This window comes from Pelodiscus sinensis, chromosome 10, assembly GCF_049634645.1.
Source record: "Pelodiscus sinensis isolate JC-2024 chromosome 10, ASM4963464v1, whole genome shotgun sequence".
NCBI classification, from domain to species: Eukaryota; Metazoa; Chordata; order Testudines; family Trionychidae; genus Pelodiscus; species Pelodiscus sinensis.
Window position 1 is genome coordinate 48429663 of NC_134720.1, and position 12851 is coordinate 48442513.

At 62.1% G+C, this 12851-nt stretch overlaps 1 protein-coding gene across 2 annotated transcripts in view; it reads left to right on the top strand.

The window, feature by feature from the left end:
• Positions 1-3868: 3868 nt before the first annotated feature.
• The window catches only part of LOC106733031 (chloride channel protein 2), a 42418-nt gene continuing 33435 nt past the window's right edge, over positions 3869-12851 (top strand). Inside the window, exon 1 of one of the 2 annotated variants that reach the window (XM_075938078.1) lies at positions 3869-4039. In XM_075938078.1, coding sequence (XP_075794193.1) covers positions 3989-4039 — 51 coding nt within the window. In that variant the 5' untranslated portion in view covers positions 3869-3988. The remainder of the gene's footprint in view (positions 4040-12851) is intronic. The other variant, XM_075938079.1, reaches the window with a different exon arrangement.

The following is a 12851-nucleotide window of genomic DNA, read 5'->3' on the forward strand; positions in this document are numbered from 1 at the left end:
CTAACTGTGGGTGTGCGAACAGCTGGCCTCCGATTGCTTGCGCCTCCAGCCCTTCCACGCTGCTTGGGTGGGCTAATGCTGGCTGGAGACTGGGCCGCATGTCCCCGTTCATCCCAATCCTAGCGTCCCACAATGCACTGCACGGGGAGGGTGGGGTTCAGACTGAGCTGGGAGGGGAGGAATTGGCATGTTCTTTGGCCAGCGGCTCTGAAGGTGCCCAGGTTGGGTCCAGCCGTGGCTGGGACGGGGTGGGGCTAGGCAGATCTAGGTTTACGGCCGAGGCGGCTCACAAGCTGGTGAGTTCTGTGCCCAAACAAGCGGATTCCTTCCTTTATTATGGCAATGCTGTTTATTGTCATTGGAGGGAGCAAAGTCCAGGAGGGTGGGAAGTAGAGGAGGCAAAGAGGGTGACACCTCCAGTCCCACCAAGATTTGCCCATAAGCCAAGCGCAGGACTGTTAGCAAGATGAGGCCTCCGGAGCGGGGTTCATTCAGCCAAAGAGACATTCCCAGCAAGCTCCCGGAGACCCTGGACATTCCGCAGTTCTGGCCCCAGCCCTGGCTGACAGATGGAGCATATGGGGACCACAACACCTCCCATCAGGAGGCCATGCCACACACCCGTCCAGATGCATTCCAAAAGCTGCTGCATGGGATGCCCTTGCCAGCCTATGCGGGTTAGCCAAGCTGTCCCCTCCACTCAGCCAGTACCCCGCCCGCTGGGGTCTCAGACTGGGACTAGTAGAGACTGTGCTGCTCTTCCTGGGACTGGTTCCATATCTGGGACCTTCCCGAGTTCTCTGCACTGCTGGTCTCGGAGTCCTGCTGTCCCGGGGGTTAGCGGGAACTTGCTGAGATGGCTTCACTCCTTCCTCTGAGATCCCAGCCCTCCATCAGGCTGGGTGCCTGCTTCTTCGCCTCCACAGCTCCGCAAGGCACAACCAAATGCCCAGAGGTGAAAGTAATGGGTGCGCAGCTCCGGCAAGAATTGGCTGAGCTGCGGCAAAAGTCAGCCGGGAGCTATTGAAAGAGCTGGCAGGGACTTGGGTTGCAATAGGACGGCACCTGTAAGACATTTAAGTTGCTTTCACCCCTGCCTCTGCCTCCCCCCCAACTTGTCAGGGCTGAGGTCTCTGCCGAGCGTGAACGACCCCCCTTCACCTCAGTGAGGTGTCGACTTTGGAGTCTAAGAAGCACTCAAATGCCAACACTGATATGTATGTATCTCTTCGCTCTGGGATCGTGCAGGCGGCCTGAGGAGCGCACTGCCCCCACAAGCACATGCTTTCAGCTAGGGATAAGAGCAACTCAGCCCCTGTTCCAGCCCTGAGGTGCAGACAGAAAGGAAACCCTGTCAGCAAGGAGGCTGCATGACAGTGGGGCCCTCAGGCCGGAGCAAATCCAAGGGAAGCTGGTAACATGAAAATCCCCCAAAGTACTATTGTTGTTCTAGCACCAACCGGTGCAAAGACCCTGACTATGAAAATGGGCGTTGCAAAGTCGATGAATTTTCAGCAGAATGCATTGCCCGCTCAGTAAGTCTCATCAGTGAGTTTTCACTACACCTGCAATTTCTAATGGGAGGCTGGTTTATTTCCTGTATTTTTATATAATGGAATTAACTCCTGCTCGCACGCACACATACACACAAACACCTAAATGCACCCACAAATTAAGTAACCTAAATCCAATCTCACTCTTTAAAAAAAAACTCACAATACAACTGGAGATGTTGCAATATTGTTATTTACGCAACATGCTTCAAATGTGACCTGCTGATACATGTGACGCTCCTTATTTCTACCAAAGACAAGAGGACGGCGCTGGAGTGAATGAGTTTGAGTACAGCAGGTCGGTCATTAATGGCATTATGACATGAGATAAAACCTCACAGAATAGATCCAGCCAGAGTTGGCAACCCTACCAGGAAGGCAAGTTGGCTTTGGAGATGGATGGTGACGGTGCCATTGAACAGGCGGGGGACGGTCAGGCAGCAACTGGGCCCAGGAAAGGAATGGCCCAGCATGGCTGTAGCAGGCCGGGTAAGGGAGAAGGAGCCTAGACATTGCAATCCCTTTGAAGACCATCTTGTATGCAGTTGACAATATCCTCATGGGCCAGGGCCACATGCAACACTGTGGCAGGATTACAACGCTCTTCCAGGAACCAAAACCGGGGTGGGGGGTGATTAAGGCAAATCACATGGGTTATAAACACTGCGGAGAGGTGACACCCTGCAGAGAGGCTTGCATAGACTGGGCCAAACTGGCTTTTCCACAGACCAACACCCAGAGAAAGGGCTTTGGGCAGAAAAAAGGCTGAGTTTAAACTCACCCAAGGAGGCCTTCTTTCAATCCAGCAAACGGACAGGACCTTCCGTCCAAGGGGAGGCCACACACGGGGAAAGGTTGGACAAACTTGGGCTCACTAGGATCCCATAAAAGTTAGGGTGACCTCCAGGAAACTTTCAACAAGCATGCAGGAGCTTTCTATACCAGTACGGCATATCGGTAATGCTCTTCCCTAGGAATCAATGCCCTTGGCTTTGGGCCGGGGCGTGGAAGGAGGGGGGAGACTGGGGTACCCTGGCGGAGGAACTGGAGAAAGGTTCATCCTGGTGAGGTGCAGAGGGGTTGCAACCTAACTCCCCACGCTGGAGGGAGCAAGAGGTGGGTCTCTGCCCGAGAGAGGCAATGGCTTGGAGCTGGAAGGCTCCAGTGGGTGTTCTGGAGAGCCGGAGCAGCAGGGCCAGGGGTTAGCCCAAGGCAGGCGGGCAGGGATCTTCGAAGGTAGGCAGGCACTTACCTCCCCTTGAAACTAATGGGAGTTCGACCGTTACCCTAGTAATGGTCCCCAGAACCGGGCCAAGCCACAGCAGTCAATGACGGCAGAGCAGCTCCAACGCCATGAGGCTTTTGAGAGCAGAACTGCAGAGACTAAGGGGAAAGCACTGGACACCTCAGCTCCTCCCCCCGCCCAGCAGCCTCTGTGGGTATCCCTGCTCGGGGGAGAGGGGGTCCCACATTCACTGGCCTCGGCAGAACAACCAGTTTCTAGATGTCTAAAGGCCAGGGGTGTGTGTGTGAGGGGAAGGCCCCCTCACATCTGGCTGACACACACACACACACGCTGCCTGCTAGCAAAGGTCCCTAACCTGGGCTGTCTGGATGAGCAGCACACACGGCTCCTTGTTCTGCGAGTGGCTCCTGCCAACCCCACGGCGAGCCCCGTTCCAGGAATTATCCCTCCTGCACGCCGCGCCTGGCATGTGACTTGCTGCTCCCCTCTAAAACAGCCCTGGGCTTCTTCCAGCCTGTCTCAGCCAGGCCAGGCCACATCAGAGCGCGGAGCCAACACGAGGCACTAGGAAGGGGCCGGTCTCAGCAGCCCCGCCGAGCAAAGGATGAAGTGGCTTGCCCAGCGGTTGGGTGCCAAAGCTGCCTGAAGCCGGGGAGTCCGGGGGATGGACGAGTTAGAGAGGACTCCTGGCCACTAGCCCCCCCTGCGCCCGCTCCCCTCCCGTTCTGTCCCCACACCCGCAGGGGGCTAGGAGCAAATAGGACTCAGCAGCTGGGACAGAGCCAGGCCCAGCAGAGCAGCCTGCAGCAGGAAGCCCGGGACACACCAGTGACCCAGGGGCAGGGCGGTGCCATCCTCGGGGGCAGACGGCCTGGGACAGGGTCCCGCAGTAGCCACCAGCGACCCCGGCCCCCGCCTCCTGCCCACCCCCGTGCCAGTCCCAGGCGGGCTAGCGTGGCTCCGGGGCGTTCCCCGTCCTGGCCCGGGGGCGGGGGCTCCCGCGCGCACGTGGCACAGGGCAGCCCCGGCTCCGGCCCGGCGGCCCCGGCTCTGCCCCTTCCCCGCCAGAGGCGGAGCGAGCGCCGGGCCCGCCCCACATCGGGGCGGGGAGAGCGCGGGGGCTCGGGCAGGAGCCGCCGGCTGCAGCCGGGGCAGCGGAGCCGGGGCCGCGGACGGGGCGGGCGCCGCGATGGCCGCGGACGGGATGGAGCGGCGGGCGCTGCAGTACGAGCAGACGCTGGTGAGTGTGGCCGGCGCTGCTCGGGGGCAGGCGGGCGGCTCCGGGCTCTGCAGGGAAACTTCTTGCTCCCCGTGGCGGCGCCTGGGGAGATGCCGGGGGGGCCGGGGGGGAGCTGAGGCGGGCCCCCAGGAGGACGCTGGGCGTGTGTGGTGCCAGGGCTGCGGGCGCCCCCCTGCCCCTGCCCTGGGGCCAGACCTGCCTTGCCAGAGCGTGTGTGGGGGGTGGCCGGTGCCAGCCTGGGCTCTGCCTCCCGGAGCTTTCTGCTGATTTCCTCTCCCGCCGGGCTCAGGCCCCCTCTTCTCCCCGTGCCAGCTCTTGGCACCAGGCTGCCCCCTTCTCGGGGGCCGCGTTTGCCATGTCAGTGCCCGGGACCCCGAGTCCCCACCCCTCGCTGCCTGTCTCTCCAGCACCGAGCCCTGTGAACAGAACAACGTCAGCTGGTGTGACCTTGGGGGCCCTGGGCAGGAGTGGGGGGGACACTTGGCGCACCCAGGAGGGCAAGGCTGCAGCCCCCCCCCCCCCCACTGGGAGCTTTCAGGCTGCACCCTGGCTGGTGGGAGGGGGTTGACAAGTCCCTTGCTAGTGCTGACCTGGGGGCCAACTTGGGGGTTTCTGCTCCCCCAGACCTTCCCTCATAGAAACCTGAATTCCACATGCCTCCACTACCTCCCCTCTCCTCCATTCTCCCCCCACAGACTGTGCCCCTGGTGTCACAAGGCATGTTGGCAGCACCATTCCCTGCCCACGTCCATCCCCCTCTTGGGGAGCAACGGGGCTCGCAGCCCTGCCCGGGAGATGATCCCTAGCCAGATCCATCTAGTCAGGGAGTTATCAGCCTAAATTGTCATTTGATCCCTTGTGTCCCCTTAAACCGCCTTATGCACCTCTCCACCCCCCCACCCCCCAACCTCACTAATACCTGCAGCCCATCCCCTGTCTCCCAGGCTCTCAGCAGTGTGTGGCACACCCCCACTCACAGATTTAGCTCCTTTCATTTCCCTGCCAGCCCCTAAGCGTCTTGCTGTGTATGATGGTGGGCAACCTGGCTTGCTGCGGCTGCCTTTCTGTCCTACACCCCGTCCCGAGGGTGCCTCTATTCTGTGCCCCAACCCCTTCTCCAGCAAGCTCCACACAGCTCACTGCCTGGCTTCCTCACCTTTAACCTTAGTCCCGTGTTTATGCTGCGAGTACTGCACCCTAGATGCCCGTATCTCCTGATTCCTGGATTGCCTCTTGCCTGTACTCGCCAGGTAAACACACGGCTCCTCGCAGCTCCATGCCTGGGAGGCCAAAGTGCAAAGGGACTTTGCTCCCCTATCTCCTGGCCTCTCTGATGCCCCCATCCCTCAGCTTGAGCTTCGCCGCCCAGCTCTTACCCCCGCAACACTGCCTGCTAGTACCCCGGCCTGCCTCGCCTCTCCTGCAGGGCCCAGCCATGTCCCTTGCTTCCAGCATGGCGATTCCCTCATCTCCCCGGGTCCCAGAATCAACGCTCCTCCTCCAGCTCCCATTCCCTGCAGCTGCTGGGTCAGAGGTGCTCCTCGGGGTGCCTGGCTGTGCTCCATCCAGGGGCGGGTTCAGACCCGCTCTCCCTGGCTCAGAGAGCTGATATTGCTCCCTGCAGGCTCCTCTTTTGCCTCAAGATCTCCTCTTCCGTCAGGGTGACCAAGTGTCCCGATTTCATAGGGACAGGCCCATCATTCAGGGCTTTTTCTTCTATAGGCGCCTATTACCCCCCACCGCCGTCCTTTTGCCCTTGCTTTCTGGTCACCCTGTCTTCCATGAAACAGCCCAAGCGCTTTGCTCGAGGGTCTCGCGCACATCCCACAGCCTGAGTAGGGCAAGTTCATGGCACTTCCCCCCCCCTGCTCATTTCCCTCCCGGCCACATCAGTGTGCCAGCCTCCTCTATTTAAGGGGCTCCTCCACGCCTGGTTTGTCACTCACATGGCAGAGTTCCCCCCGAGCTGGGTGCAGCCTTCCCGCTGGCATCTCTCCAGAACTGATGGGAGAGGGGACTCTCCCCGTCTTGCTCAGATGCCTGCACAGCCCTGTCCTGGTGGGGAGAAGCATGCGACACTGCACGTACCCTGCAGGGGGCGCTGCTGGCAGGCTGCGCTCTGCTGCCTCCTGGGCTCTGCAAGGGGCAGCTGCTGAGGGTGCTGACGCTCCATGTGCTGGCATGGTCCTTTGAGGCTCAAGCCCCAGGCGATGAAGTAGCAGGTGACCAGTGTCCCTGTGGTGGTGCTGCACCCTGGGTGAACTGCGCTTCCCTGCCACACCCCAGAGGTGGCTGCATTCCTTCGGGAAGCAAGGGGCCAGAGGCCCCTCAGGGCTGCCCTTGGAGGCGGCTCTAGGGGCACAGGGCTGAGGGGGTTGGCGTGTGGAAGGGGCACAGAAGGTGGTGGGGGAATCGTGGGTCAGAGAGGAGCAGGCGCTGGGGTTGGGGGCAAACACAGGCCTCTGAGCCAGGCCAGGTGGCGCTCGCCCTGAGAAATGGCTGAATCTCTTGGTGTGGCTGTCATGCCTTGAGCCCCTCTGCCGGACGTGCCTTTGGGGGGCCAGGTGTTACCTAAGAAGGGGAACGCGAGGTTGTGCCAGCTCCAAGCCCTTCAGCATTTGCTGTGGCTGGTCAGGATCCCAGTCCGTGCTCTGCTGCAGCTGCTTGGCCCAGCACTGAGCATCAGAGACACTGGGGGGATGGGGGGGCACTTCAGATTTCGGACACCTGCCAGCCGGAGGCAGAGAGAGCAGGCCTGGGGGCAGTACCTGCTCCAGATCCCCACAGCCCCTCCTCTTTCAGTAATGGGGCAGAGAGGGGTTGACTTCTGCCCTGCCCGTTCTCCGCCCCCCGGACACTGACTCCCCCTCTCCCCAATCTCTTGTATCCGTCTCTGGCTAGTGCGTGTGGTCCTGTGGCTAGTGAAGTCCCTGGCCTGGGAGTGAGCGGGGGCTGGGCTAAGGAGGCTGTAGGGGAGAGGGGTGCCTGGATTGTGGCGGGAGGAGGGGTTTTGCTGATACCCTATGCAGGATGTGCTAGTAGAGCACATGCAGCCCCGGGCAAGCCAGGGGCATAGGCTGCTGGATGCTGGCAAGGCGGCAGGGCGAAGGGCCCAGCAGTGCGCCGAGGACTCCCCTCCCCAGCTCGCTGCAGTGTTACTCTGGCTCCAGCCGAGCAGCCGGAGACCGTGGGACTGCCTCATAGAGAGGGGGGCGGCGTGTTGCAGTGCACACCTGCATTGCCGAGCCCCGAATCTCCACTGTGCTCACGGCGGGGGGAGGGGGGCGCGGTGCCGTTTAGCTGCCTGTGGTCTCTCCTGGCAGTGCCTTGCTAGGAAGAGGTCAGGTGCACGCGCTGGGTGGGCAGTTTCCAGGGCACTATATCCCAGCATAGAGTGTGAGGGCAGGAGAGCTGTTGTCTCAGGGGCCAAACAGCCTCCTGGCACATCTACACATGGGACCGGTGGCTCTTCCTGGCCCCCGCCACTGGAGCATGGGCATTCTGGGCAGCTGGTACCAACCACCTGGGGAGTAGCCTGCAGCTGACTCTGCTAAGAGCCCATGCCAGGACGGAGGGCAGGCTGCCTTCACCCTGCTGCGATGGCCGCCCTACGTTAGGGAGTGAACCCCAATCTCCAGACCTAGTTGCTGCGGCAGGGTGAGGAAAGAGCCCCGGCTCCCTCCCGGGGGCTGTAACGGGCTCAGCTCCTCTGGAGATGGGCACAGAAGAGGGACACCACAAACCCACGGTTGCGGAGAGGGCTGATGCCCAGCCGTCCACTGAGGGAAGCGTCCTGGTGGCCCGCCCAGCTCCCCAGGCATAAGGACACCGTGTGGCTTGGTGCTGGATCGGAGGGCTGCACGGGTGGGGAAGGAGGGCATGTCGGTGGAGGTGCTGTTTCTAGAATAGCTTCTCCCTCTCCCCCTGCGCACCTTGTCCCAAGCCCCTCCATTCCTGGGCAGCTCCCTAGTGCTCCCACCCAGCTCGGGGCGGGGGGCGGGAGGCGGGAGGCTGCACTTGTGAGAACAGAGATGTGAGGGGATGGGTCAGTGTCTGTGCAGCAGCTGCCAAGCGGCCTACTGCCTCGTGAGAGACTCCGCAGGGTGGGAGGGCTCGTGTGGCCCCCAGTACCTCAGCCCGTGCCCGGCACAGTCACTGCCGTCTGCCTCCTCGCCCCAGGAGCCCAGCTGATGGAGCAAGCAGGGTGCTTTGGAGACAGGCGGTGCCCCCCTGCCAGTCGTGAGCTATGCAGTGCCAGCTCCCATGAGCATGTGAAATGCCCCCTCCCCTTGCTTCCCTGCTGATCAGGGGACAACTTGTCCCTTTTCTGGTTGAGCCGGCTCCATCGCTCAGACGGCCTGGGTAACCGCCTATGCCCTCCACAGAGCTCCTGGCCAGATGGGCCTTTGGGAACGGCCTGCACTGTGCTGGGCTCTAGGCAGGGCCGGGGGGCAGTGGAGGGGCGCTGCAGGCGGCTTGTGCCGGGCTGCGGAAGTGCCCGTGGCCGAGTGCCCGTGGCCGTGGGGCTGGCGGAGTGCACGACACGGATGCCGTTTCCTCCTCTGAGACATTTCACACCTTTGCAGCCCAGGGAGTTCAGGTCCAGCTGGAGCCGGGCCCGACTGGTTTGCACAGTGAGCGAGCTGTGGGAATCGCCCTCCCAGATGCGTCCCAATCCAATCAAATGGCTACAGCCTTTAAAGTGCTGCTTCGGGAAACAGCCGGGGCTCTTCGTCGCCCCCATCCGTCCTCTCCCCACACCCAGGGCTGGCCTTACCATGAGGCGAACTGAGACGGGGGGGGGGGGGTGCCACTAGGACCCAGAGTGTCGAAAATTGTCTGCTGCTGGTGCAGCATGGGGGCGTTATTTGAGCTCCCCACCTCAGGTGCCAAAATGTTGTGGGCCGGCCCTGCCCCCACCCCATAACCCTGCGGTCTGACTAAGCCTCAGTCTCCTTTCTCGGGGCTAGGGCAGGTCTCTCTTGGCCCCCGCTGACAGCTCCATCCTTCTCCGGTTTCCCCATTTGCCTCCATCTCTTCTCCAGCTTCCTTATCTCTGGCCGCAGTGGGCGATGGAGGCCCTTGCGGGCTGGTTTCCATCCCGCTCCGTCGCCGGGGGCGGCTCACAGCTAGCAGCGTGCGAAGGGAAGCACGAGCCCCTCTCCTACTGCCACAATCTCACCCAAAGTGCTGGCAGAGGACCCCGTCCTGGGGAGGGCGAGAGACTGGACCCCTCTGCCCTGGATGGCTCCCCAAGCCCTCCTGCAAGAGCTGCATGGGGTGCCCGTGGCCGGGACGTGAGCCCCTCTCGTGCCCAGCCCTGTTGCGCCGAGGTGCCGCCGCCGGAGCGTCTCACAAGCACCTCTTGTTCCTGCTGCGGCAGCTCAGGGTGATCCCAGCCGCCCGGGAGAGGGTAATAAAAGCAGCGTGACACAGATTGTTGCTGCTTTTCCCTTTGTCCCCGGCACTCCTGGCGCCCAGGGACGCAGCCCGGCTCAGAAGAAAAGGCCTTTTCAGTGAGAAGCTGAGAGTCCCTGTGCCATGCTCACGTGGCTCCCCAGCCTCTCCGGGACCCCTCCCGCCTGAGCCCGTGGGCCCCGAGTCTGTGAGAACTTGGGACTGATCCTTTCTAGAGCCGGCTGCTGTTTGTGCCCGGCTCTGGCTCCTGCAGCCTGGCTGGAGCCCCCAGAGCAGGCGGTGCCGGCTCCCTCCTGTGGGGCATTGGGGAGGGGAGGTGCCCGAGTCTTGTCACCTGCTGCCTGTTCATATGGTGGCCTTGGGGCCAAGGCGGGATGCTGCGCCACCTCCGTGCCATGGCTGGGCTGGGGGCAGGGCCTTGGTTGGCTGGGAGGCCCAGAACGTAGGGAGTCTGGGGGAGGGGGAGCTCCTCCAGCGGCACAGTGAATAAGGTACTCGTCTCCGGAGCCAGAGATCAAGGGCTCAAGTCCTGTCCTCAACCAACGTGGACCTGGCACCCTGGGAACTAAGGGGGGCCCAGAATGTAGTCACAGCACACGGCTGGCACATGGAGGTGCCTGTGACATGGGGCCAGTGCAGGCTGGATGGGGCTGCGGGGGCATCGGCACTGCAGCATGTGCCAGTGCAACCAGCAGGCTGCCCCGGGGTATCTGGGCATGAGAAGGACCCCCCCAAACTCACGCAGGCCCGGTCCCAGGAACAGCTGCAGAAGGTGCCGTCTCTTCCCCATGTCTGGCAGGCAGGCTCCAGAGCTGAGGAAGAGCCAGGAGCAGCCATGGCCAGCCCCTGCCTCTCCCCAGCCAGGCTCGGGTTCATCTGCCTGCCTCAGAGCGGGGAGTCACAGGTGTGTGGGCAAATGCAGGTGCATGCCCAGCCCAGTGCCCTCTCCCCGGGCATGCATGGTGCTCGGTGCCCCTAGAGGTGCCAATGCAGTCGGATGAATTCCCCTCTCCAACCCCCTCCCTCAGGCCACATGACGACCTCGGTTTTCTGCCCCCCGCCAGATCTGGGGCCTTTTCGCAGTGCTGTCTCAGGGCCACGCTCAGCCTGGGCAGGAGCCCTTTGAATGGGTTCAGGCGCTGCCCAAGCAGAGTCGCCTGAGGCCCCCACTGAGGGCCAGCGGGCCGGGCACCCGAGGGATGCGGTCAAGTGAAAGGTCCGGGAGAGCCTCTCTCCCTGCCCCCGGCCTCCCTGCCACCCTGGAGCTGTGCTTATTCAGCTGCTTCTCTGCGGAGGCAGGGGACTCGCTGCTGTTTGTTTTCAAAAGGCCTTTGTTGAAAAATAAGCTGGGGGAAGGCAGAGAGCTGTGGCCAAGCCCCTCGGGGAGCCCAAACAAAGCGTCCGGCCTTTGGCAGAGCAAGCAGGGCGGGCACAGCCAGTGCCGTGCGGGGATGCGGCTGGGCACTGCCAAGACCAGAGGGGAAGCCACTGGCCTTAGGGGAATGCAGCTCCCCCAGAACCCCATTTCCCTGCCTCTTGGGGGCGCTGTGAGCCAGGCCCTCACCTTGCTGTTCGGGAGCAGACCCAGGGATCACTGCAGCCCCAGTTGCGCCAATATTTGTACTTGGGAAAGAGCAAAGCTAATGAAGTCCAAACAGGAGACAAACCAGAGTGTCACCGGGTTGGCCAGGGTGTGAGTGAGCGATTGGAGGGGGGCGGCTGGGCGGAGGGAACAGTCTGTTCAGTGGGGAACGCTCTGCCGCACATGGACCCGGCGCAGCGCTGTGCTGCTGTACGGTTGCTGCATGTAACGCTCTGGGCCGATGTCCGCTGGGATGCCACGCTCGGCTCAGGGTCCCCTGCCAGAAAGCAGGCGCTGGAGGGGCGGCTAGCGTCAAAGGCACCTAACCGTGTCCGTTCTAAGCCCTGCTGTGGCACTCGCTGGCGCTCTGAGGCCGGCCGCTGGCAGGAGGGCAGGTCTGAAGAGCGATGGTTCAGCCCGTGGAAGGACGAGACGGGGACTCGGGTGGGGGCTGCCCGCCCTCCGATCCCGCTAGCGGCTTTGTTTTCCCGTTGTGCAGTTCTGAAGCTGAAGTGGCTGGAATTTGGCAGGGCCAGTGCTCCCCGAGGAGCGGGTTCTGTTGCTGTTCCGGAGGAGCTGGCTTTGATGCGACCGAGTGACGAGTTGGGGGTGGTGCTGTCGTGTGGCTCTGTTGGGCGTGTGTTTGGGGCTCATAAAGTGCCTGGCAGGGGCAGGATTCCCATCCCGGGGCGGGGGGTCTTTGTTCTTCTCCCCTGATGCATTTCTCATTTTATTTCCCCTCGAAACAAGCACAAACCCCTGGTAATGTCCCCAGCAAAGCTCTGTGAATTGCTCCGGGGGGGGGGGGGGAGGCCAAGGTCCAGCGGTGGGCACGCTCCGCCTTGCCTGTCGTTGCGGCGCAGGGATCAGAGATGGCATCGCAGGCTGCTATTGGTAGCGACTGATTTCTCCGTAGCAGAGTGCAGCTGCCCCAAACATTGGCATGTCCTGCCTGAGCCGTCAGCTGGCTCCCAGACACAACAGCGCTTACGGGGGGAGGAGTGATGACGCAGGAGGGGCTGAGGGGACCTGGGGTGACCTTGGGGAGGTCACACAGGCAAGTGGCAGGAGGAAGGGGTTGTAGGCTAAGAAGTGGGAAGCTGTAACAGCCTCCGTTTAAAGTACTTCTATGGCTCCCCTCTCCCTAACGGGGGCTTGAACCCCCTAATGTGTTTATCCTCACCAGTGCCGCTGCATGTCACCCACCGGAGTGGCCACTTCAAGATCAGTAGGCTCCGGGCCCCATGGATCTGGTGGCAGGGAGTTCCGCAGACAAGCCATGGGGAGGGACAAAGACATTTCCTCTGAGCGTGACATGAGCGCTAAGTCGCAGGCTAAGCAGCCTCAACCCACCCAGAGTCATAGCAAACAGCTTGCTTGGGGCTGCACAGAGATTCCCACCTACTGCAGCCATTATCCCCATGGCACGGATGGGGAGCTGAGTGACTTGCCCAAGGTCACAGGGAGTCTGTGGCGGAGCAGGAAATTGAGCCCAGCTCTGACCCCCCTGTACCGCCCATCCCTGCCCTTGCAGGGCGAACTCTGGGCTTAGTGTGCACGGTGAGGAAAGGCACCTCGCATGTCACAGAAACCTGGCCTGCAGGCCCCTTGGCAGCTGCTGCCTAGATCTGAGCTGTGGCACTGACCCCATGCTGAGTCCCAGAGACTGGCCCATTCAGCCTGCTCTCCACCTTGGGCTCTGGGGATTTCTGCCCCCTGCTGCCAGGCCTGTTTCTTACCAGCCGCCTCCTTGGTGCCCGCGGAGACTCTTCCGCTTCTCCCTGGCACCCCCTTGTGGCTCTCTGGCAGCAG